The sequence below is a fragment of the Xenopus tropicalis genome, chromosome 6, assembly GCF_000004195.4.
Source record: "Xenopus tropicalis strain Nigerian chromosome 6, UCB_Xtro_10.0, whole genome shotgun sequence".
In the NCBI taxonomy this organism is placed as follows: domain Eukaryota; kingdom Metazoa; phylum Chordata; class Amphibia; order Anura; family Pipidae; genus Xenopus; species Xenopus tropicalis.
Window position 1 is genome coordinate 61,661,100 of NC_030682.2, and position 27,687 is coordinate 61,688,786.

Consider the following 27,687-nt stretch of genomic DNA (forward strand, 5'->3'; position numbering starts at 1 on the left):
TATATTAATATTACAAGAGTAAACAGTGCATTTTAAAAAGATGTTACAAAAAGAGACATACATACAAACAGTAAATAAAATAAAAGGAAATAAAACACAGAGAAAACCCTATGTATGTTACCCTATGTTGTGTCCGCCTGAGGCAAGAGTTTGGAAATCCTGAGCCCATCCCCCAACAGATTGGGACCTCAGAATGAGCTAAAGAATACCTGGGCCTGTGTGCTTTTTATGTTCCGCTGGGCCCCTCCCTTATTACCGTATGCATGAGGAGGGAGTGCCCAGGAGCTTGTCACATGACCCCCCCCACCCTGTAGAGAGCTGCACTTCTCATGCCAGTTTCTTGTCATATAATATTGGTACTTGCCAGTACCCAATATTATTATGAAAGTAGGGGCTTGTTTTGACCCATATGTGGGTGATCAAAATGATACCAAACATGAGGGGTGTCTCATGCCCCAGTCCCCCAGAAACTACCCCTCCTAACTGGTGGGTATAGGAAGTCCCTGTTTGGTATCATTGGGAAGCATGGGGCCTCCTCATAAACAATATGTGATTTATGAGGATGTGAACCCTAAAGCAAAGGAGATATGGATCCCTTTCTATAATCCATATTTTCTGTATGCTGTTCCCCCCTGCTGGTCTTCTAGGTCCACACTTGTCTTTTTTGATCAACAGATCAAAGAAGCCAATGGCCCCAGTTTCCTGCCCCATTTGGCTCTGCATTGTCTGATGAGTTTGATGAAGTTGTCACCTTCCACAGTCCCTTGTTGTGCATTGAATCAATTAAGGGTGTCTGTGGGACACAAAGCCAAATGTTGCCAGGTTTAACTCTGGACATGCCAGGGCAATATTATGCTGATATGACACCCTCTATGAATCTCAGTTTGTGTAGCATATCATTTGCTTAGTGTTCCACTTGGATTTAGTACATTCGTAGAATATAGGTGAAAAAATGAAACAATAAAAAAAATCATCTCAACTGCGGTTTAAGAAAACAAAGTTATTAACAACAAAAGAATGTCTCCATGTTTTGACAAGTTAATATGATAAAAGGCAGACTTTGATGTTTCACTGTGAAACAGCACAGAAATCCCTGGTATCTCAGTATCATAAGAGCATCATAAGATGAGAAAAGGTTTTGTATTATATAAACATGAGATAAGTCTTAAAATATGTTTCCCTTTGACAGCATACATCTTAAATCAGTAAATATCCATGAGAAAAGTGAATTTAGCAAATTGCATTGTGAAGATAGATGAGATGATATGAATGCAGATGCAGGAAACATTGTGAATTGTATTGCCCCCTTTCTTTATACATATATGATAAACATTTATTCCATTTTTTTGTCTGCCCCAGCTTTTCAGCCTTCTCTGGTGCATCATCAGTATCCAAATGGCAGAGAAGCCCAAAATTGACTTCTTCTTTAAATGACAAAGCTAGAGTTTTATGGGAAAGCTAGTGTAGAGGGTGGGATTAGAGAGTGGGATTAGCAAAGGGTCAGGGGGGAGTGGGCAGGGGGGCATATAGTTTACCAGATAAGGAGCTTCCATTGTTACACAGGAAACAGTCTTATATTCACCTTAGCTCTAACTCTCTGTTACCTAATGTAACCATCAGAGGGAGAAGTAGTAATCTCCGCTGCATGCTGGCTAATGCACAGAGCTGGTCAGGTAAATTAGGGGAGCTGGAGGCCATTGCATGTACTGAAAATTATGATTTAATTGGTATCACTGAGACCTGGTGGGATGAAACATGAGATTGGGCTGTGAATTTAAATGGTTACATCCTTTTCAGGAGGGACAGAGAGATTAAAAAGGGTTGAGGAGTTTGTCTTTATGTAAAGTCAGATTTAAAGCCATGTGCTAAAAAATTACCAAGGAAAATGTGGAATCCCTTTGGGTAGAAATTTCAGCAGAGCTAAATGTTACAAAGAAAATGGTCATTGGTGTATGTTATAAACCACCCCATATAAGTGAAGGTGATGAGACCCAGCTACTACTGCAAATGGAGGAGGCTTCGCAACTGGGTCAAGTTGTTATTAAGGGGGACTTTAATTATCCGGACATTGACTGGAGTAATGGGGTGGCTAAGTTAGTAGGTTTGTAAAAATGCTTAAAAAGTGATCATAACATGGTCTCCTTTGAAATAATGCTGCAGAGACAGCTCTATATGGGATGAACTACTCAATTTTAGACGTGCAGACTTTGCCAGTATAAGGGCATCTCTGCAATGTGTTAACTGGGAAATGCTTTTCATAGGGTTAGACATAGAAGGAAAATGGAATATCTTTAAAACTTTGCTTAGCAAGTATACAGGTAAGCAAGGAGAGGCATCGCAAAGCAAAACCTTTATGACTGAATAAAAGTGTTAGTGTCAAGGTTGGTAAGAAAAAACGTGCTTTTAAAGCATGCAAAAAATCTATCAGGCAAGCTAAAATAGAGATGGAAAGGGATATCGCAGCTAGGAGTAAAAGGAATCCAAAATTATTTTTTAAATATTTAAATAGTGAAAAAATGAAGCAAGAAGGGGTGGGAACATTATTATCACAGGGGGTCAGCTGGATGATGAGAACAGGGAAAAAGCAGAAAATCTGAACTCTTATTTTTTTTGTCTGTACAACTGAGGAGCCAGCTAATGAAGGCTTTCCTTTTAATAGACCCAATTCTAGTAATTTAGCTACTGACGAATGGGGGAGGAAATTCAAAAGAGACTTGAACATGTAAAGACAAGTGGTAAATCTACACCTGGCTTTATAAAGGACACATTGTAGGAACTAGACAAATGTAATCCTAGAATTATCCTCAGTGTTGGACTGGCCCACCAGGATACCAGGAAAACTCCCGGTGGGCCCAGGTGCAGGCCTGGATTTGTGGAGAGGCCACAAAGGCCCGGGCCTAGGGCGGCAGAAACCTGGGGGCGACATGCTGCCCCGCCACACAAAGATCTAAAAATTTGTGTTCCCATACGGAGCAATGGGGACTTCTCCAAGTCAAATGCAAGTCAAATTTGGCCTATGGCGCATGCGCACTTGCAACCCCCCTCGCTGTTCATGCATGCATGCGTGCGCGCACCCCTCGCTGTTCACGCACGCACGCACAAGCGGGGGGGGGCGTGTGACCGGGGGCGGCCTCGGGGTGGCAAATTTGTAAATCCGGCCCTGCCCAGGTGTAAGTGGGCCCTGCTGCTACTGACCATTTGGTCTGTTTCAAGGTCATTTCTGAATGGGAAAAAAGAGGTGACATAGATTGGATAGATGCTAGCATGTAAATAAAAGAGACTAGGAGAATAAAGAGGTTGGATGAGGAAAGGAGGAAAAATAGTTTGGAAAGCAGGCTTGGGGCCTAAGGTTTTCTGGTGGGCCCCTGGGTTCCCAGTCCAATTATCCTTATTATTGCCACTCTCAAATCCCTGCAGCCTCACTAGCCATTTACGGAACTACTTGTAGCTAGCAACTTGTTGAACCTACAAAATAGACAATACTGATAATTGTTTCTACATGTGTTTTAACAGAGTCTATGGCAGGGTATTTTCTGGCATTTTGTAGCCACGACAAGTAGCTTCCTACAAGTAGTACTGTTTGCCATAGCTCTGGTATGTATGTATAACCTTATTTATAAAGCGCCACAAGGATACACAGCACTGTACAATCTTACAAGCTCTTAGGTCTGGCCAATCACTACTGGGTCCCCACTATATAAACTCTTCTCTTTACTATTCTATTCTATTTTAGTCCTGCCCTACCCTGCTCCAGGATCCTTTTCAAAGCCAATTCTATCCTGTTCAGTGCTCATTCCATCCTGCTCCAGTCTGCCTAGTCTTAAGTTAGCCATACATGGGCAGATTTAGCTGTCGATTTGGGTCCTTTAGACCGATTTGGCAGCTTATCTGCCCATGTAAGAGCACCTTCAGAAAATGAATATATTGCTTAGAACTAACATTTTGTTTTAATATGTGTGGACATGCCTTTTTAAAGGTTTATATGTGTCTGTATCTGTACATGTGTATGGCTAGTATCTTTTCCCACAGCGTCAAGTGATTGCTCTGCATTATTAATCAGAGAAATATAAAATGAATAAACTGCAACCACCGTCTCATGTCTTGTAACAAAGCCATTTTGTCTGGGCTTCACATTAGCACATTAAAAAAAAAAATTGGTCAGTTGTCTCTTCTTGCTTTCCAAATTTCAACAAAGCATCAGGCACTTCACAGCAGTCTACAAGTGACAAACAGATTGTGAAGGCTCTTGTTTAAAAAGAAGAGACATTAAAAACAATTTCTCTCTGCAAGTGTGAGATGTACATTATGTTCATCTGACACGACTGAACCTGCTCTGCTCCTTGCAATACGCTTTTGTTTACCCTGCCAAGATGTTGAAAATAAAAAGAGTATGCAATTTAAATCCTTATAAAACAACTAGACAGCTTCTTCCTGACAGTGGCTTTAGTACTAAATGATGATAAAAGGAAATAAAAAAATTGGACAGAAAATGTCTACGTTGGATCTCCAGTCCTGTGGTGACATACAGATAAAAGTAAAGGTTGCAATCTGCTGGGATTGTGCTAGGCTAGCATACTTCTGCCTACTTATGAATAGCGTGATTGGTATCATCTAGAGTCTACAAGCAGCTTCACAAAGAGCCTTGTATATAATCTTTCTATCCTAAAGGCAATACAAATGGTTTGCCAATTGTTTTGTTCCCTACAATTGTTTCTGAAATACAGTATTTTAAAGTACATCACAGACAGCTATTCTTTCAAGATTTACATGGTAATATACTTGAGGTTTAATAACCTAGCATGGTGACATGCAGGGTACAATTTTAATGTCATCTCTTTTTCATTATAGTACTATCATTGCATAATAAAGTAAGCTAAATTACCATATCTTTCCAGTGCAATGATACATTGCAAAAGCTCCCTAAGCCCCTTTTGTAAAACAGATTAAGCGTTGGATTTAAACTGTGGTGATTGTGTGTACTATTTTATATTACATATATTACAAATTCTCAAAAAAAAAAGGGTAGAAATGATACACCTAGTGCTTTTGGACGCCTGTACTCTGATACCAAAGTGTTGCGGCACTCGCTCATTAAACGCATGCGTAAGCCCCATCATGGCTGCCTGCACCTGGGGCTCCTTCCCAGTGCGGGTAGCCCAGCGCTGGTAGGACAGTTTCTGGAGTGGGGGATCTATTAGCCCGCACCTCTGATGGGGGAAACAATATAGGGGTGATAGGTGCTATTTAAGGCTGAGCATTGAGTTGCATCCGCTGCATGGCATTTCTGAACATTTACAGATGTAACCTAATATTCTGCTAATATTTTTAAGTTTTTTTAAAGACCTCCTTAGTTTAGTTCAGCAGCCCAGAGCACATGGAGCAAATGTAGGGTCACTGCCCAAACAAGTTCAGAAAATATGAAATTGTTCTGGATAAATTTTGAGGAGAAGGAAAATCATTTTGGCAAGTTACTGCCAATAGATTAGCCACATAAGTGCCACCTAGAACGCTATATTTATTCTGCAGAAAGTTTTACCATACAGTAAACAGCCCTAGAAGCTCCCTACTTTTGAACTATTTGTTCAAGATAGCAGCTGCCATTTTAGCTTGGTCCTATGAATTCCTATGGGGGGGGGAGCAGGAGAAGGGAGAGAGAGCTGTGCAGACTCTGGTCCCGGGAAAGAAGGATTTTTCTGGAAGAGGAAGTCTGATACCGAAAAACATGTGTACACAAAAGAAGACAAGAAATCCTGTGTTTCCTTTGATAAAGAACTCAGTGCAGCCTTAATTCTGGAATAGTACAGGTATGGGATCCATTACCTGGAAACCTGTTATCCAGAAAGAGTCGAATTAGGGAAAGCCCATCTCCCATAGACTCCATTTTAATCAAATGATGCAAATTTTAAAACTGATTCCCCTTTTCTCTGTAATAATAAAACAGTACCTTATACTTGATCCCAACTAAGATATAATTAATCCTTATTGGAGGTAAAACAAGCCTATTGGGTTTAATTAATGTTTTACTGATTTTTTTGTAGCCTTAAGGTATGGCGATCCAAATTACGGAAAGACCCCTTATATGAAATACCCTTGGTCTCAAGCATTCTGAATAACGTGTCCTTTACCTGTACAGTTAATTCACGTGTGCAACTCACACATGCTCTTTTTTTTTTTTTTTTTTTTTTTTTTTTTTAAACACACCAGGATAAATCCCTAATAGGGTTTGAGCTGACACTCAGATAGCCCCTTCAATTTTTTTACACAATAGTGGGTAGTGGGAGAGAAAGCCAAGTGATATGTATACCCCTGCTAATGGAGTTTTTATCCACTACAGTAGATAAAGGATTTTGACAAAAATTCTTGTTATCTGTCACCTGAGCATCTCTATGGGTTCAGAAGGAAGGTCGTGGGCATCAGCAAGCTGGATTGTCTGTCCACAGAGACTGAGATGCAATGGAAATGCATGCCAGTCTGTCAAAATTGCTTCCTTAGCAAAACAATGGTCAAGAAATTCAGTAATTTCCTGAGTTTGCTGGGAAGTTGATTGCCTTCCTGTGAATCAACAGAGGGTTTTGCATATGTTGACTTTGCTGAAAATATGTTATTTCCAGTTTTTTAAGAAATTTACAGGTAGGAACAAAGTCCTAGAAAAGTCTTCAAGTTTGACAGCTACTACTTGAAATTCCCAAAGCCTAATTTATGATCGCAAGTGCAATGCACAGAAGTGGATGCAAAATTGAGCACAACATACTGCTATTCATAAAGTAAGGTGACTGGATCACATGGAAATTCAGGGACACATCTAATATACATATATTGCAGGGCAGTACTGATTGTATTTAAACGCCAATCGGTTCAGCCCTGCTAGCTGGATTTTTTAGACATTTTCCTGAATTTTCAAGTGATCTGGTCACCTGTTATAAAGGAACCACTTACACCCACACAAGCTCAATAAAAATCTCAGCAAGCGTCAATGTGTTCCTCCAGCCTGATTTGATGAATTACACACATGTTCAGACATTTATGTAAGGGAACCCTAAAATTAAAGTAAGCTTAGACCCATTGGTTTGCAAAAATAAAACTATGCTAAGTGAATCAGATGTTTATTTATGAGATATTAGCAGTTTTACTGTTTTAGTTTCTTACTGCTTGATGGGATTTAGCTCAACTTTTTCTTTAAGGCCCAATAGTGTCAGTGGCCCTGTTGCAGTTCCTGGATTTAGTTAACCCTTGGGTTGCTGACTTTCAGTTGAGCTGCAAGACTGCAACTAGCACTCGAAAACTGCCAATTTTGCAGAAACAGCTAAAAATAGAAAATGAACAAAAATTGTAAAAGTGTTCAGAGTAGCACCCCGAGTAACTAACTCTAATGCTATAACGATTTTCTTTATATGAAGATTGTTTCAATCCAGTACATGTGTACATATTTCAATTCATATATAACCACAAAAATGCCTAAATATTAGAGAACAACTAAATGGCAGTTGAACAGTTGGGACTGAGGATTAAGGCTGTGCACAGGGTGTTTAGACAAAGAAGGATTTATCATTACAAGCCTCAGATACAGATTAGAATCACATCAAACTGGCCAGCACTTTATTAAAAAGAAAAGAGTAAATCAACATCTAGGCTTGAGAATGTTTAATTATTGTTTAGTTTGCACTTGTAATGCATTTGTTTATTTACTGTTTCGAAGCAAATTCTGGATTATTATGCAAGCAATTAAGTGTCTACTTTACATGAAAATAATATAAAAACAGCTCTTCCATACATAAGGATGTGCAGTCATAAAGGCAGAATTGCCCAGTAACCATTGGCTCATAATGAGCAGTTACCTTTGACTAAAAAAAATAGCGGCAGATTTGGTTTGCAACTTGCAGTATCCATGATTTGATGAAGGAGAATACAGAAGTACCAAATGCTATCTTCTTTGAAGCTTTATACCATTATACGTGGTTGCCCTTTAGGGTCCCACTGCTTGGCAGCATTTCAAGGCAGAGTGCAGGTTATATCTGAACCCATTTTCTCCTAGGGCCTGGACTCTGAATAGTTGAGTTAAAGTGCATATGTGCTGTGATCTAAAATATACATTGTACCAGGGATTGTTTAAGAGAAATGATCACCTTAACTGGAGTATTCAGAACAGCATCACATCAATATTTCATATACAGAGATACAGATACCAATGCAGAGTTCTAAAGTAATATTTATTCAAACACTGTAGGAAAACTTTGAACCTACTTTAGCTGCTTGCAGCAAGATGCATGCACGTGGATAGCCAAATAAAATTTTTCTCTCATCTGGCCGAAATATAGACAAGTAGGTTTAAACAGAAGTGAGAGGGAGCTACAGTCCCAATCACTTTGGATCTTATAATTCCTTATGGATGTACCAGGAAGAGCTATCTTTATTTTGAGCACAATCCAAAATTATTGCAGAATGGCTTGCCTAAAATTCCTATTGTGATGCCCAGGGATGGAAATCCTTAGTGCAAAACATGCGTAGGGAGGTAGTGCTGGGTCCCTGCACTTACCCCACTCCTGCAGCTGTTCCCTTTAGGGTAACTAGCACTGAGCCTGTGTCTGTCTGTTGTGAGCAGCTTCCTAGCAACCAGCAGAACAGTAAGCTCAGGGCTGCAGCAAGTTGCAAAGCTGCCTGGGAGTCACCAAAAGGAAAAAGAAGCTGGAATGCCTTGCAGAGGAAGCAAGGAGGAGGAGAAAGAAAGCTCCAGAGCTCAGGAAGCTGCACATGGGCTCAGAGAGCTGAACAGCCCAACAAGAGGCTGGTACAAGGAAGGCAGATCCTGTACCTGGAGAGACAGAGATCCTGTAAGGTGTAATAATCCCAATCTGAGGATCTAAAAGAGGCTAGTAGTCGCACTGCATGTCTGTAGGTGCTGGACACACCTAAAGGTTTGTTGTAAAGCAGGCATCCTCAAACTATGGTCCATGGCCGACCAAGATAACTTAACTGGCCCCCACTATGATCTGAGACGAGGACCCAGGGGGATCTGGAGGAAGCAGCAGGGAGCGGAAGGACGCAGTGGGGAGCTGGAGGAAGCAGCAGGGAGCCGGAAGAAGCAGCGGGGAGTGAGAGGATGCAGGGGGGAGCCAGAGGAAGCAGCAGGGAGCCGAAAGAAGCAGCGGGAGGACGCAGAGGGAAGCCGGAGGATGCAGGGGGGAGCCAGAGGACACAGGGGGGAGCCGGAGGAAGGAGTGAGGAGCCGGAGAAAGCAGCAGAGAGCTGGAAGAAGCAGCAGGGTGCAGGAGGACACAGGGAGGAGCTGGAGGAAGCAGTGGGGAGCTGGAAGAAGCAGCGGGGAGTGGGAGGATGCAGTGGGGAGCCGGAAGAAGTAGCAGGGAGCAGGAAGATGCAGGAGGAGCCAGAGGAAGCAGTGGAGAGCCGGAGGAAGAAGCGGGAGCGGGGAGCTGGAAGCTGGGAGCAGGAGGAAGCAGGGGAGAGCCGGAGGAAGCAGCAGGGAGCCAAAAGAAGCAGCGGGAAGATGCAGCAGGGAGCTGGAAGACGCAGGAGGGAGCAGGAGGTTGCAGCGGGAGTGGGGAGCCGGAGGAAGCAGCAGGGAGCCGAAAGAAGCAGCAGGAGGACACAGGGGGGAGCCAGAGGAAGCAGCAGGGAGCGGGAGGATGCAGGGGGGAGCAGGAAGATGCAGTGGGGAGGTGGAGGATGCCGCGGGAGCTGGAGGATGCAGGGTGGTGTGAAAGGACTCAGTGGTGAGCTGGAGGATGCAGGAGGAATCCGGAGGACACAGGGGGGAGCCAGAGGATGCAGGGGGAAGTGGGAGAACACAGTGGAGGAGCAGGGAGCAGGAGGGAGCAGCGGGGAGCGGCCACTGTATGAAGACACGGGGGGAGGACTTTAGTCCAGCCCCCCAACAGTCTGTGGGACCATGAACTGGCCCCCTGCTTAAAAAGTTTGAGGACCCCTGTTGTTAAGTATCCAAAGAGATCTTGGATGTGAGTATATTTAAAGTGCACAAAAGGAGGGCTTGAAGATTCATTGAGACTGTGTGTTTTTGGACTGAACTAAAGAACTCTATACATTTAGTGGGTTTGCGCTGTAAAAGTTAGTTAGTGAGGCCCTGTTTGTCACTTGGATAGGAGTGTTGTATGCATTAGTTTCCCCTTTTATTTCAGATATAAAGTTATTTACTTTATCAAGTACTGTATGTGCATTATTTTTGTTCCTAGTTGGGCCACTAGGTGGAGGCACTGCGCTAAGTACCAGGTACACATTCTCTCCCAATATCACTGCGGAGTGATTCAGGTTTGTCCCACACATGGAGTGTAACACTGTCAGATATGCCAGAACCAGTGTGGATAGGGTAACACATGACTTCTTCTAAAATGCACTTATCACGCTCTTGTGTCTCCAGCATGAAGCGCAAGAGTTGAGCAAATGTGCTTCCATCAGGCAGGCATCAAGTACTGGGCTCCACTGTGCCCCCACCCAAATAATTTGTTATAGGTAGGCACAATGGTTAAGTGTATGGTCCCTGTATTTAATCTCATGCAGATTCTGTGCCACAAGCTGCTCAACTTTAGCCCTCTCAGCTACTTCTAGTATAAAGCTCTGCCCCATTTCCTTTGCTGAGCTCTCCTTCTCTCTCTGAGTTTGCAGATGGTCTACTGCTTATGCTTGCTGTCTCTTCTCCAATGGAAATCAATCCAGCATGCACAGTAGGCAGTTTTTGTATCATCTTCGCAATCAGAGAGAAAAGGAGAGCTCATAAAAGAAAGGGGGCTGAGCTTTAAGTTAGACTAGGAAGTAGTTGAGAGAGCTTCAGTTAAACTGCTTGTGGTACAGAATCTGCATGAAACTGTACAAGGAGAAAGTTATGTTATTCTGGGGGTTGTATAGAGTCATTTTAGTGGCTTTTATGATAAAAGACTTATCCTTTAAAAACGTAATCTTTAGTGCCACAAAATCCACTGATTATTCACAGCTGCCTAAGGTTTCTTGCAGTCCATGAAAACACACACTGGTTTACATGAGTCCAATAAGCACTGAAAATTTGTAATCGGTCTTGACTTTGTTTCTGCATCACGCTCCCTACTGCCCTTAGCAGCTTTATTTCTCCCTAGTACCGACAAACATGATTGACTGAATGAAAAATATGGTTTTGTGTCACCCTAGGTCAAACTGAATTATTAATCCTACATATATTTTGTAAAATTCCATTTGTAGGATCCATGTTCATATTTTAAACAGTAAAGAAAAAAAAATACCTGGTTTTATTATTGCTGTAGCAGCATTGCGGAATGTCTTCTGTTTCACTTGGGGAACATTTGCATATTCATATTTCCCTTCTGAAATCTAATTTACACGTTTGTCACCAAAGTGTCATTTCTGGGGTGTGTGAGAATAAGTCATAATTGGAAAAATCTACATCAAAGCTTTTGTTTAAAGGCTACATAGAGAAAATAAGAATCTATATCTTGCACAATGTAGTTTACAGTCCCCTTAGAGAAAGAGGGTATAAATCTCAAAGAAGAATTATTTATACATACATAGTTCAATCTTTTTAGTCGTAAAAAAAAAAACAAATGCATGTTTGCAAGAATGCCAGCTGTACAGAACGGAAATCCCCGGAGGTCTTCAGTTTGCCTGTGTTGCTCTGTCTTTCATGGCAAAAATCAGAAAAAAGGAGGCCTTACAGGAAATAGGCATTGCTTTCTACTTTGTAATTAGTCTACCTTCGGAGCTATATCATTGAAGATCAAATCCCAGAGGTGATATACTTGATGCCAATTGCAAGAAAGGACCCTGCTAAGAACTGCTGTCAAGGGATGATTTATAATTAACCAAATTAAAAGTTCTTTTGTAGTAAGCATTATTATAACTGATTATTTATTAACTGTCAAAAACATTCATTAATCTTGTGAAATACTAATGTAATACAAAGTTCATTACATACAAATGCAAGTCAGCAAAAATGGCAATGTTACAGACAAATAATATTAGCCTTGAAGATAGGAAACAACCAGAGTTTCAAACAGCACCTTATGTATTAACTTTCTGGATCTTGTACATCTTTTGTGAGGGTTAAGCTATTCACTAAAAGGGCAAGTTATATGGTAAATAATGCACCTATTGTAAAATAAAAGGATATTATAGAGCCTATTTACAATGCCCCAGGCAGTGTGCAAAGTGCAAAAAAAGACTGCAATTTTTCTGAATTTCGCCCACTGCGTAGGGCATAGTGCAAATCTCTGCAGGCCTCTGCTCTTTATTTTGCAGCACAGAGACCCGCAGAATGCACATTGAATTAAAGGCTGCCTGTGTTAGGCAGTGATCCATTCAGTAGTGACGGACAGGGGGAGGTACATAGTCATTCCAGGAGGCAACACCAGGCCAACCTGGCCGGGGGCCCTTGGCAACCCAGCCAGCCAGCCCTCCCACCGCTCGCACACATGAGCGCACGAGTGAACAAGTGTGCATATCCACCCTAAAGACGGAGGGAGGGGTGCATTGTGGGTGGTGAGGGAGACATGGGGCCAGTAGGCCCCCTTAATGTGCATGGGAACTTGGTGTAGACAAAAGAGGTACGTGCTTTTATACAGGTCATGGAACTCCAAGGAGACTTTTAATATTTTACAATAAGGGAAAAATTATTTATTTTAATAAGCAAGTTTCGATGAGTCAGAAATGACAACAGTATAGCCGATGACATTACAAAGCAGAATATAATTTATAGGATGTTCGTGGCTCTTGTGCATATCACCAAATTACCACCTCAGATTAGTCAGTCAGCTTGGCAACAGTTCTGATCTAAATAATCATGGTGTGTGAACATTCAAGCACATTAATATACAGTATCTGCTCTTACTATATGGCACACTTCCTTGTCTTTTACCTCTTTTAACTCTCCCTATCTATCTCTTTTATCCCTCTCTCTTCTCCTAACACCTAATTATTTTCTCTTTTATACCCCATTTATTATACAGCTCTTGTGGCTGTAATAATATTTGTATGCTGGGTAAATGCAATTCTTCCTTTTCTTCCTTCTAATTCTAGCATCCATCCTTTTTATTCAATAGCCCCATAATGAGGTAACTACTAGTGGATTCACAGCGAAATTCTGCATTTCTCTATTGGCAAACTTTTTTGCAAAATGTCACCACAACAAATTAGCAGTTGCGTGAAAAAAAAAAGGCGCAGTTGCATAAAAAAAGGCTTGGGTATATCAAAAATGTCACACGCATAAAAAAGTCATGTAAAATGACACTAATTTTTTTTCCATTTTCTGAATATTGATTTGATCATCGCTAGTAACTACACATAACTCATTCATTATGGATAGAGGATTAGAGCGATTATTACACTTATACAATAAATGATCGACATAAAAAAGAAAGAGAAATAAGAATATAACTAATACTAAAATGAGGATCACAGTGTTCCAGGGAAGGAAAATTTCCTACAAGACAAAAGAAATGCACTATGCTTTGTAATTAATTATTTTCTGTATCCGACAGCTTTGTCACAGAAGCTCTAATCACAGAGGAGACACACCTTTTTAAAACTTATTTCAATGGGGAACCCTCTCATGTAAGAAGTGTCCCGAGAAAAAGACAAGGCAATTTAGCAACCTTTTCATTGTTTTATTATTACAACCTTTATGATTTATCTATAAAATGGCAGAAAAAAGTCTTATGTTGCTTTTTTACAATAAATGCAGATATATACTGTACATATGCAAACAAATGCAAAACATGGTAATAGTTCCACTCACAATAGAGAATACAAAGGTTAGCTCAACAGAAAATATGAAGCCTTATTCTGATCTCAGCAGTAAACCTTGTGGTATAAATGGTATAATTGTGCATCATTGATTTTAGACAGTTACAGGGATACAGTACCTAAACAAGCACACAATGGCTGGCATCGGTCCCAGATTTGTGGCAAGGCCACAAAGGCCCATGCCTAGGAGTATGGCAGTACACTGGAGTACAGGAACCAGGCAGGGATTTAGGAACTAAGAACCAGATGGGGGTCTCAGGAATAAGGCAACATCTCAGCTAGTAAGCTTAATAACCAAGCAAAGAGCAATGGCCAGGGGCAGGCTTATAAACAGATTTAATAGAATAATTAGTGGCAGAGGAAAGGGAACTAACAGCAGGAATACAAAGGGTACATTGGTAGAACCTCCATTGGCTCAGTTGAAGTACAAGTACACAGTCCCAAATATAAACACACCAGAGTTTGAATCCTAGCTGGCCTTGACATTTTGTGTGTAATTTAAGTGATAACAAAGCTGTAATATGACTATGATAACTATGATTTCAAAGCTATAAAATGTACAATGACAAATGCAGACACTGTCATCAACTAAAAACACAATTTCCCATTACACTGAAAGGAAGGGTTATGAGGGCAGGATAAAACTGGCACTAAACCGCCAATGACATAAACAAATAATCTTCTAATCCATATTCCATGCTAGTTTGCTACAGTCAGAAATCCAGATAGAGAGTCAAGATGATCCAGATAGATAGGCCTACACACAAAGCATTTAGTGTGTATTGCTTTCTAGCTTTCTATTTCCAAATTGTTTCTTTTTTAAAAATAATGTTTGCATTTAAGAACAATTGATTGCTTTTGGAGTCTGTAAAGCAACAGGACTGACTAATCCTGCTCCCGGTGAAGACATCTGTTCAACCCAATGTAGAAACACTGTATTATTTAGTGTGTGTCAGTGTAAAGACTTGTTTTCACTTAATTAACACATTTAGAAACATTGAGAATATCTCTGTCATGACAACCTGATTGGTTTCTAGTATGTGAGATGTTTCTTTCAGCATTGGTTATGGCAAGATTAGGACATTTTCAGCGATGTCTTTCCTGATAGCCCTTTATCAACAGTGCTAACATATGACAGGAGCATTATGGTCAAATAGTTCTCATGTTGCAAATATTTACCTAGAAAACTCACTCAAAGTACATTCAGTTTGAATGACTGTTCTAAATAGAACTGGATTCATAGCAGCTGTAAATGCATCACATATTTTTTATGATTTGTTTATTACCAAATGTCTATCAAGTATTAAATCTGGGATTAGAGAGTGGCCACGCAAGGGTAGATTTAAGCTGCCGATTAGGGTCCTTCTGATCAATTCAGCAGCTTATCTTTCTGCGTATGGGGCCCTCCAACAGGCCTCCCTGACCGATATCTGGCAGATGTCGATTGAGCAGGCTTGATTTTTCTGTCGGATTGAGGGATCGAGGACCGCATCAGCTCATTGGATCACCATACCTTAAGTCTATCAAAAAATTATTTAAGCATTAAATAAACCCAACAGGATTGTTTTGCCTCCAGTAAGGATAAATTATATCTTATTTGGGATCACGTAAAGGGTACTGTTTTATTATTACATTCAATTATTTGATTAAAATTGAGTCTATGACATATAAAATTCAATTGGAATTTATACTATAATGGCACTATGCCAGAAACCGTGATTTTTGCATCCTAAAACTGTATTTAAATAGTTTATAACATGTTTTACAATAGAAAGACTAATATTTGAAGATAATTACTTGTTTTATGAACATATGGGTAATAAGTGGCATTACAATATCCAGAGACAGTATATTATGGCTGTGAATTAAATACATGTTTTGTTTTCTTCTTAAACAAATGTTTATGAAATTAGAAAACCCATTAATCTGACTAGAAATAAAAGGCTACAAAGCCTATTCAGGCTCAGAATTTACTAAATGATACCAATTCAATTCCCAAGATCTATAATAAATTCTAGTTATCTCTTCTTAAATGATCACTGTTGATGCACTTTCCTTTTGATATAACTTCCGAGAGCAGCACTACACACATGTATGCACCTAAACAGGTCTTCCACTAACAAAACAATCTCAGAACATCCCCAGACATTCCTAAATCTTTAACATTTGCAGAATTAGCAATTGCTGCTATGTGGACTGAGCTAGGAATTTTGATTCATCACTTTGTAAGTGAAGAACTGCAATGCTCTGTTGTAAAACATAGGCATTGTTACATCTTACTGTCATTTTATTTCTGGCCATCCTTCATGTCAGCCTTACAGCTGGAAAGAAACTGTTATAGGTGTAGTGGATACTAATTGGCTAGAATTACAGTAAGAATATGCCATTTTAAGTCTATGTCTATGGCATTTTAGGAGCTAAGAAAATAAAAGTTCAGTGGATGTTCAGTCAATTTGTTTTGGTGGGGGTATTTAAATTTCAAATGTATATAGAATTTACCATTAAGCTACCCAGGTGAACAATTTAAGGAAGAGTGGCATTGACCAGGATAGGCAGTAAGGGAAGGTTTATGTTAGAGTGTAAAGAAAACGGCTTACATTAATGTAGGGATTAATTGCAGGGGTCTAATGGAAGTTGGAAGTTGAGCATCGTTGGAGCAGCTTTCCACCCATCCTCCCTATTAATTGGGTTTTTGTGGTTGGGGTGTTTTCTTATATAGTAATACTAGGTACAGCAGTGGCTTGCTGGTGGAATGCTTGCTGGTGTTGGAAGGAAGTGGTGTTTTCCTGCTTTTTTGAGTTCAGTTACAACCTCCTTGGGTATTGGTCCTGGGAAATAGGTATCTGAGGCTTGCTTTGCCTTTCCTTGCCCATCAATGTACAGCTGCATCAGATGGCCAGGATGGTTGGATGGCCTATTCTGTCCTTTGGAGCTCTCGTTAGAATTCCCATGGTGTTGGTTATCCACTTGTAGGTTACAAGTTTAAGCCTGCAATACTGATTAATGTGATAATAAAGCTGTGGCATTTATAAACCCACCCTTAACTGTCTGTGTGCTTCTTTAAAGGGAAATTTATGGGGTAGGTGGGAACCAGTTGGTTTGGTAACTTTAGTTGGGTATGATCAGCCTTAATGCTGCCATGCCCATATTATGCTCCCAGATAGACTTTATATCATACTAAACTAGTAAATAATAATGAGTAACAGAAATCAACAAGGGAACAGTATTTTAAATGTATACCACATAAAGAAGATTTGTATAGCATCATATAAAGAGGTGTTTCGCTGTCAGGGACTGCATAAATGTGACACTTTCATCCTGTCAGAAACAGCTGTTAAACAACAGAGCACGCTCAAGGACTCAGAGCTTCGTGTGACACACTAATATCCCATAGTTCCATGCAGACACTAAAAGACAGGTTCAGTACAGCTGAGCAAATGAGATGCTTTTTTTTTAATTCTGGGAAAAGAAATAACACAGTACATGCTGTCAATTAAACATTTTACTGGCAAATAGGACAACTGTGCCTCAGCTTTGTTTTCTGCCATATGGTATTCTGAAGTCGGTAATTATATTGTTCTATAAGCAGTGCCAAATGTAGCTCAATAGGGGCCAGCTAATCTTGAAGCTACTAGACTTGTAGGCCAATTATTCCTACTGGTCCAGTACCCATACCTGGGAAGTTATCAAGTGGGATTGTTTGTAAATATTAACCTACCAAATTCTTTAATATAAAAATGCCTGCAGCCAGCATTAGAAAATAAAAAAAAAAAGCATAACATAAAAACTATATAAAATGCAGGCAATCTATAAGTGGCCAATCTGTGAAAAAAAGAATGAATTAATACACATGGACAAAAAGACATTTTGCTATAAGATGCTATCATCTAACTGATATGTATAGATTTGACATTTATGTCCTGTTTTAGTTACTAGCAATACTAAATAGCAGATAGAACCCTGGATGAATTCTAGGAAAACCTTAGCAATAAACCCTAACAACCAGGAATCATCAGGAATTATGTATTTTATGATCTCCTATTTAAATGCATACATTCTATTGGTTGGGCAAATGTATTGCCTTTTATTATATATGGGGATTTGGGGTGGGGGGGTGCAATGCTTGTTACAGGTCTTGTCACCTAGAGCAACCAATTAGCAAGTAACATGTACATGTCACCTGTTTAAAAGGTAACATTATACACTCGTTGTATATTATTGCACCTAGGCAAAGTTAGTGGCTTTTATTACTGGCAGTATTATTATGGGACTTATGGGACTTTCTACATTGTAGGGTAATCAGGCTGCATTGTTTCCTTTGAGGGGCTACATTTTGTAATCCATTCAGCATCCAAATATACAAGTACATTAAATTTTAAGTTGGGCACACACAGCTCTAAAGATCATGCCAGATGGTACAGAATGGCTGTTCAAAATTAATATTAAAATAAAAAACCCAGTGTTTTTCCCTTCATGGCTTTGAAACCCTCCCTACTGGTTTTACTGGAAGAGCAAGATTACCACATACTACATGCTATCTTCCTTGCTGTGCAGAACATACAGGACAAAAACAATGTTCCATCAAAAGAGAATTGGAAGATTTGAGAATTCTAAAACATATATAGTTGTACTGAAATATAAAGTATTGATATTATTTATGAAGTCAGTAATCTACCCAAAAGTGTGCGTGAATCAAACAAGACCACATTTTTACAAACAAAATTACTTGTTTGTAAAAATATAGATAATAGTGACTCAGGGTTGTGCATTTGTGAGTGGAAAATTAGGAATCATGTAGGACACCCTAAATCATCTACCGTATAGCAGAAAATATAATGCAGACAAATCAGCTGCTTAATCTAAAACTATTCCCCAACAGGAGATTTTATTCCAAAAGTTCATACTTTTTATTTACTCTACCAAGACTAGAAATCTAGATCTAGAAATCAAAATATTTGGAAATATGAGAATATAAACTGTTATCTTCAGAAATAATACAAGTGAATAAGTTAACTGAAGCACAAATGAACAACACTCACGTTCATGTTATTCTTCCCAACTGGTACTGAATATAATTCTACTGGCCCCCTCTATCTAGTCTAGTAATGTGTAATAGCAATGAACACAATTGTTCACCAGATGTGGAGTTATTATTAATAAATATGAATAAAAGCCATGCTTCTAAATGATTATATATATATCATATAAATGATTATATAAAACCAATACTAAGCTAATTAATTAGTCAGGTTTGCATTAAGGGCTGATGGTGGGTGTGCGCTGCCGCAAACCAAAAATAACTACTACGGAGGAGACTTTTTGAGATAGAGCAACTCGTTTAAATAACACTAACTGTGAGATTACAAACTGTGTTAACTAACAAAGAAGTGTGCAAACTAACCCTGAGCAGACCAAAAGTGGGAGGATTGTAGGAGTGCGGTTTTTGTCTTTTGTATATGGATTTATAATGAACACAGTGAAAAAATGGCCATAGATTTAAATGCATTTTGTGTGAAATAAAACACCCATAGACTTCAATATGTTGTAATGTAATTTAATGTATTTTGTGTAGAAAAAAAACCTGCAAAAAACACCCACTGATTTCAATGCAAAAAAAAAGGCCTGTTGACTTCAACACGTTTTGCAAATTTTTGCCATTTTGCACATTTTTCAGCAAAGAGAAATTAAACAGATTAGCTCATCACTAAAGCAGAGTTTCACAGCTAGGTTGTCACCATGTTTGACAGTGTCATTCAGAATCATGCTGGCTTTCAGCACTCATGCTTTTGGATACCACATGTGACAAGCCAAATATGGTGCTAGCTAGCTCCACTGCACAGGCCTGCTTTTCTAGACCAGCTGTTGGCTTCGATAAAGTTTTATTCAGGAGCAGAGGCGTGGTTGAAAGGGGATGTGTGTAGGGAGCCACACCTTACTTTTTGAAGTGTTAGAACCACATTAAAGGGTCCAAAGCCACATAACTCCTCCAGTGTAAAATCCCAAGGTCTCCCACAGCAGGTCTGTAAATACAATAGCCTTGATGGTCGCAATGTTTGGCTACATCACATCTGGGGCCCGATTCACTAAAGTCCGAAATAAGGAGTGCTATTTATAGCATGCGTTAAAAATCTTATCTTCGCTCGATTCACTAAAAGGACACTTGTCATAATTAAGAAGTGATGTTCTTGGCGTAATTTATCTTACAATGACATATTTTAATGAAAAAAACTATGCGATAAGCGTTATAGGGGCCGATTCACTTAAGGTCAATAACGCTTATCGCATAGTTTTTTTCATTAAAAAAGCATGCGATAATTAAGTACCGATTCATCAAAGTCATTTCGCATGTGTTAATCCGCATATCGCATGCACAAAAAAAACGCATTGCGTTAATTAGCGAATAGAAATAGTACTAACGCATGATTCACAAACACATATGAAGCGTTAAACGTGCAAAATATTGTGTTAATCTGTGTGAATATTAACCCTACTTGGGGCAGGCGGTACTTAAAGAAAATTGCGGTTCGTGAGCTATTGGCAACACAACATGGAGTTTGCAGTCGTATTTTTTCAAGTATATGTTGGCCCTAGAGTGATGCATCCTCCAGTTTTCAGGGAAATGGTGGTTTTCAGAAAGTAATGGTTACGTGCATAATATATTGCGCTCTGCAAGTGCCCTTTTAGTGAATCGAGTGAAAAATAAGAAGTGAGAAGATTTTTAACGCATGCTATAAATAGCACTCCTTATTTCGGACTTTAGTGAATCGGGCCCCTGGTGTCTAGTTCTCACGCAGTCATCACTCTGTAGGAACATGTGCACTGGTAGCCAAACTGGCCCTGGCTTTCTTTGCACATACTTTGCTTCAGCCTTGCCTCCTCCCATTTACTTTAATGGAAAAGCTCCAATGCTGGCATTTCCCTTCTAAGCAAAGTTTAGTTGGGGGGGGCGGCGTTTCTACTGGCTAAATTAAACCAACAGAGTTTGATGTTATTTAGCTTGAAGGAGACATACTGTAGTATATTTTGTTGTTTTAATTCATTCTAGCTGAATGCTAATTCAATTTTATTTCTAGTTTGCTTCATGTATTAGGTTAAGAATTTTTTAAATGTTTTCCCATTTGTTCAAAGCACTAGTTCCTTATAAGAAATGAATGCAAAGTGACATTTACTTGCAACAGTAGGGACCTCACAGTTTTGTGTCTTGGGGCTAATAGTAGCTGTTTCCTCACAGTTACAGACACACCAGGCTAAATGAATAACAATTTTTTCTGTCTCAAAATTCAAATATTAAAAGCCTGTTGGGTCTAAAAGAACTGTCATAGTTAGTTTTAGTGATGAATGGTAATAGTGTACAAAGTAAATATTCATAAGCACTTTTTCCTACACTGTAAGACTCTAGATGCTGACTGTATGCTTCAGTGAACATGAACAATTAATTATATGCATTGCAAATAATATACCAGATATAAGCAAAAAATTATGTGGCATATGTGGGCTCTAACTATCCATATGTGAACAGCAGACTAGAACATCCTGAGGATAAGGATATTATACTGTATAATATAAGTGCAATTAATGCGGGTGATTGTATTCACACCTATCTTTTTCTTTCATTCCCTTCATATAAGTTATGTTTATTAAAATAATTCAACAACTCAGAAAAACCCTTTGGTGGACATATTGTAGATCCAGTTTCTTGGTTTATCTGTGTGAGAAACTATTTGTGTTTAGCTGTTGGCAGTCCCCCTAGCTGCCTTATAATGTAACTGCTAAGGCAAGTGTCATCTGCAACCAACTGCTCTTCACCTCAGTGACTGTACAATTCATCAATAAGATTGATTGCAATTTTCCCCACCTCCTAAACCAAGGTACGTGGGGTGATAAAGAGACATCTTACAGTGAAAATGTTGACATATTTCTCCTTCCAGTGCAACAGTCTTTAATAGTTTAAATTGTGTTAGCTATTTCTAGAAACATGAAAAAACATATATATATGGTAATGGTTTAGTTATACCAGACATCTACTTGGCATCCCATAAAGAACTGAATAATAAGGATGACATATTTGTAAAGGGCACACTCAAAGCCGACCAGATCTCTGTATAGGACAAATGAGAAGGGTACATTTTTGACAGAAGATTGTATTGTGTTGTATTGTATTGTGGGAAATATTAACATGCACTCACGGGCACATTGTAAGAAACCAGTGCAGATGATATAGTCTTATAGCTGACTATCTTTGTAGATAACCCATACATACAAAGGACATATGTCGCAATCTGGCCACTGCAATGTTAGAGACTTCTGGCAAGTTCACTAAATAAGCTTCATATTTTCAACAAGACCAGTCAAGAATAATACAAACACTACCAGGGTACTGGATTTAAACTGCAACACATAGCCAAAAGGTCAAAGTGTTTGCAAGAGGAATGTTCTTACTTTTATATATGGGCATATTAGTTTGCATCCAGTATGGTGGCAAGACAATAACATTCTGCATTTACTGTAAGACAAATACACAGATGTTCACTGTTTACATGTCATCAACATATACTATATTTTCCAAAATAATTTTAAAAAGATAAGATAGTTAGCACTGCTACACTTTGATACCAGCTACCTTTCACAAATCTTCTCTCTCTCTGTAAAAGCCCTACTAGCACCTAAAGACAAGGCTCTCTTCAAATAGCCTAAAATGTTTTTACAGAAGCAACTAGAAACCATGAACATGTAATCATGCAAATAAAATTGCTTTTTGTACTACTACCGCATGTTTTTTTTTCTTTCATATTGGTCCACAACTGCTTTGGACAGGTGCAGTAATTAGGTACTGCAAAAAATGTTCAATTAAGAGAAACAGATGAATTTTTCAAGGCAAGAAACTTTATTTCCAAGGAAAGCAAAGGCTACAAGCTAAGGTTCTCCTTCATCTTCAGAAAGCCACATAGTTAACCTCTTTGGTGCTAGAACAGCTTGCTGCATAAGGAATCATTCCACCCAATGCTTCTGTAAATTAGTGAATTGCTTGACAATGCTCAAGAAAGAAATATTAGTGTATAAGGATTGTTCCATGAACAGGAAGAATTTAGAAGGATCAGCATTGCGAGAATACACTGTAGTGAATGGCATTGCATACACACATCAGTTTGTTAGCTCTCTATCAGTATTTCACATGCTGGATAATATATGCATAGTATGATTATGTGGAAGATGAGCAATGTGACAAAGATGCTCTGTAAGTTTTTTTCTAACCTCAGAAACAAAATGCAGCTAAAAGTGAGCAGGGGCGAATTAAAAACAAGTACTTACAGTCCTCTGAGACGCAGCCAGATTTTCTCAATCTGTTCCGGCTGCAGATATTTCAGAGAGTTGCTCTCAAATTCTTCAATTTCCTTGGTCGGTGATTCCATGGTTGTGTGTTTGTCACTTTGGTTAAAGCTCAGTAAGAAGAGTACAAACAAATGCCAGTGCAGAGACAAACAAATGCAACACGCTTTAATAATAACAAGGAACACCAAACATTTCCTTTGTGTTTCTCCTCTTCCCTTTTTACTTTTTACTTTTCGCCTAGCTCCCTTTTAGCATCACAGGAAGTAAGTGCAAACAGAAGGAGCTCCAGGTGTGCTTTTAGGGTGACTGTGGCAGTGTGCCATGGTCCTGAATCCGATGTCAGGGATTAAGCTGATCTCTTGATTGAAACCTCTGCAGATTTCTTGCTTTTAAAACGATAAGCCAAACATGCAATTAGTATTTCCAGCTGAAGAGTTTTCATCAGTAGAAAAGAAAGCAATAAAAAGCACTCTAAGGACAGTCTGGAGAGTGCAGAGCAAAGGCATCTGAACAGTTTCTGATGTATGCATTCCTCCCATTTAATGGACCCTGTGTGTTTTACTCCAGGATGCTCTAAACGCCAGCCCTCGTCCCCTCCAGCTTTGATACTCCCTCCCCTTACTCCTTTATCCCACAGCCTCTCTCCTCCCTTTTTTTCTTTTGCCAGTACCAGGAGCTTCGCTGACAGGCAAGAGAGCTGACAACTGAGGAAAAAGTCATCCCACAGCCAGCCAGCCAGAGATATGCCTCTAACAAATGCACATACACACATAAAGTCTTTCTCATGCACAGATGCACTAAGCAGGCTGCAGGAAAACTGGCTGCTACTTGAAAGGGATGGGGGTGGGTTGTAAGAAAAGTAGAAATAAAACTGACTCTTATAAACAGTAATAATCAGGAGGGGAATGTTAGTAAGGTGCTAGTGTTATGACCAACCCAAAGCGCTTTAAAGGTCTGAATCTGGACAGAAAGACTGCTAAGTAGTAGTATTGCATAGCAAATTACATCAGCACTGTATACTCCAATAAACATTCTGTGCTAAATTTTGCTGTAAGGGCTTTTTACTCTTTTAATATAACAATCCATTGCTGTAAAAAAAAATAAAAAAAACATGTATAGGCTTATGCATGATAATCAGCTTCAGTGTGCTGTAAATTCTGAATGCATATAAAATTGCAAAATGTAAATTGGGATTCATAGATACAACGGATATATGATAGATAGATAGATAGATAGATAGATAGATAGATAGATAGATAGATAGATAGATAGAATGGATGGAAGACATACCCCATGTGTCATTACTCTTAGACAGACTAAAAGTAGCTAATATTTTTAGTACCCAAATTTCTATATATGCTGTCTTGCTTCCATATTAATTACATTGGCATCCAGTACCATTTTACCAGCTGCTTGCAAACCTACATTTATTACTGCACCAGTTTTATCACATTTTATCATATAGGTCTTCCTTTGGAGAAACCAGTTTAGTCCAAAATCTGGGGGGGGGGGGGGGGAAGCAATAGAAAAGACAGAATAAATCATCACATTGTATCAAAGCTACAGTCCCGATCTCCTCTCTGCAGACCCTTCTTGTCAACACTGGGCTACAACCCCCTCTATTAGGGTACCAAGCAAACAATGTCTTTCAAAGCACTTGGTTTTTTTTGTTTATTCAACTCAAAATTCAGTTAAAATCAATGTACTACACAATTATATTGCCTGTCTGCAGGTTAGAGACGCTTGCGAGGGGACATGATTACTCTGTACAAGTACATTAGAGGGGATTATAGGCAGATAGGGGGGTGTTTTTTCCCATAAAAACAATCAGTGCACCAGAGGTCCCCCCTTTAGATTAGAGGAACGGAGCTTCCATTTGAAGCAGTGTAGGGGGTTTTTCACGGTGAGGGCAGTGAGGTTGTGGAATGCCCTTCCTAGTGATGTGGTAATGGCAGATTCTGTAAATGCCTGGGGGACCTGGATGAGTTCTTGAACAAGCATGGTATTCAAGGCTATTGTAAAACTAAATGTGATAGTATAAATTGGTAAGTATAGGTTGTGTGTGCTGGGTTTACTCGGAAGGGTTGAACTTCATGGACTCTTTTTTCAACCCTATGTAACTATGTAACTATGTAATGCCAATATATCACATTCAAGCTGCAATTGTTTGGCAGGTGGAGGGTTGGCAATCTCTGCTAATTTACTGGACATACTCAGTGTGACAGATAGCAATTCTCCTTTTTTACCTGGCTTTTTTATATGCAATACTAACAAGGGACAACCCTGCATTTGCATACCTTGATGCTTCCAAGGTGACATTCCTGCATTATTCATGAAGAAGTATTTTAGCAACTTAACAGAGCATTTTGGCACAGATACCTGTCCCTCACTTGTGGTAATTTTATACCTTTCCACTCTGCAGCAATTGTCCTAAATTGGCCATACACCTGCTCCTTAGAGAGGTCATCAAATAAGCAGATCTTTCCCCGATATGGCCCCTTAAATATAATGGCGCCCTGAAATAAAGGTCATGAGCTGGGCGATCTTGGGCTGTTCTGATCATTTGGCTTTCGGTCTAATGATCGGATCATAACAAAGGTAAATGCAGGCCATCAGCAGAGGACCGCATAAACAAGCCGATGTGGTCTTTAGTTTGTAGAAAAAATCATCTTTACTGCTTCCTTACATTTTAGTTTGTTACCTGGACATGGTAAGCCCTCTACTTGTTGCAAGTGCTTTCATATTAAATTGCCAGATAAAGCAAATTGTTGTGCTATATAACTAAATTATTTCTGTCCATGTAGTCTCTTGTCATCCCTTTTTTCTATAAGAGTTTTGTCATTTTTTAACAAAATGTCCCAAGAATAAGTAACAAAAAAATCAGAATCAGATCTTTTAATAAAACTAACAATGTTAAAGAGGACTGTGGAGACTTGTTCCCTCCCATTCTCACACTTGCCCCATTGCACCTAGCTGACAAAAGACGCAATGACACCGTTGTGTGGGTGGAGTTCGGCCACAGCTTTATTATAGGATACAACCTCCAGAATTAGTCCTTACCATGTATATTCAACTTTTTCAAACATCTTAAACTGTTTTGATTAACGAATGCCAGCCACTCCGAACGCAGTGGGCATGTAGAAGCCATAAGACCACATCAGAGCTTAAATGGCCAAGGACTACCCCCGCCATTTGCTGTGACAACTCGAATATTTATATTGATATGATAACTTTATTTATTTATTTATTTATTTTAACAGAGTGTGCTTAAACAGGTAGGGTGGGAGGGGGATGCCGCTCGGTGGAATCCGGAAGCAGAGTGGCAGCAGCGCGGGAGATGCAGGCACAGAGGGGGAGAGAGGAGGAGCGAGCAAGGGGGGCTGTGCTTTCCTGACTGCACTGGCTGGGTGAGTTTTAACCCCTTACTAGCACGGAGGGAACTGAGCCACAGCTGGCTCCACAGTCCCTCCGCGCTTTCATTATTTATTTCAGCGCTCTCCAGAATTGCAATTCTACTGCGATTTGGCCCTTGTCCCAAAACAAAGCTAGATATCTGGTGTCCCACAGGCCTTCAGATACCCTGGTCCTGATTTCCTGTTTTCTAAACACTGTATGCTACATTAATTTATGCCATTTTCTCTCATGCTATGATACAGATAGAATCATACTGATGTACAAACAAGTTAGGGGACAGGTTAGTGGTGGAAGTGGAACCACCTACATGTCTGCAATAATTTATGGTCTACTGACCCTGCAGAGGTCAGGTCAAACCGGGGCTATAGATGTGGCATCTGTCTCAGGTATAATGCATTCTACTGTTTTCATTCATTTATGTGAAATCAAAAGAGATGGGATGAAACAAATAGTTTAAGGTGATTATCTAAATTAATATCCTACATTACAGCTTATCAGTAATTACAAGCCTGCAGATAATCCCAAATAAGCAAATCATGACCTTCTACTTTAACTCTCAGAAATTCAAAGTTATTTAAATTTTAAAGGGAGTATTGAAGAACAAGTCACTGTCATTTATATAAGCAATTTAAATCCTGAAAATGTCACAGTATATTGGCAATATGTAAGATTTAAAAAAGGAAGGGAGGGGGTCTAATTTATTTATTGTATCCATACATAAAAAGCCAAAAAAGCTTTTTTGGCTTTTTATGTATGGATAAAATAAATTGATTATGCTTTTTCTTTAAACTACGCTGCTTTGGAACTTTTTGGTAATCCAGATGTGCTTGCCAGTATCATTTTCATGTTATATTCCATTTTGGCTCCTTAAGATGAAGCACCCAGACCCACCTTAAACAAGGGTAAGATATCTACTATAGCTGTGATCCCTTTGTGTTATTTGAACAGGTCTAATTTATTTGGCAAATTCTAAATTGACTAACAAGGAGAGGTCGCCAAATCTTCCCCCCAATTTGCCCACCTTAGGTATTGTTTATCATTTTTTGTTGTTGCGCCATACTCTTCGTGTGGCATTAGCCTAAGAGTAAAGACACACGGGCCACAGATACTAAACACCAGCAAATACCCTGCCATAGACAATACTGAGAATTGCCTCTGCTAAAACACACGTAGTAAATGATCAGC

The 27,687-nt window shown here is 39.4% G+C and overlaps 1 protein-coding gene across 6 annotated transcripts in view; it reads right to left on the minus strand.

The window, feature by feature from the left end:
* Positions 1-27,687, minus strand: part of pde1c (phosphodiesterase 1C) — a 369,089-nt gene that overhangs the window by 175,049 nt on the left and 166,353 nt on the right. The window contains exon 1 of one of the 6 annotated variants that reach the window (XM_031903903.1): positions 23,068-23,677. The exons of 4 other annotated variants lie outside the window; for them this stretch is intronic. In XM_031903903.1, the coding sequence (XP_031759763.1) occupies positions 23,068-23,168 (101 nt within the window). In that variant the 5' untranslated portion in view covers positions 23,169-23,677. Of the gene's footprint in view, positions 1-23,067; positions 23,678-27,687 lie in introns of those variants that run through there. One more of the 6 variants, XM_031903902.1, reaches the window with a different exon arrangement.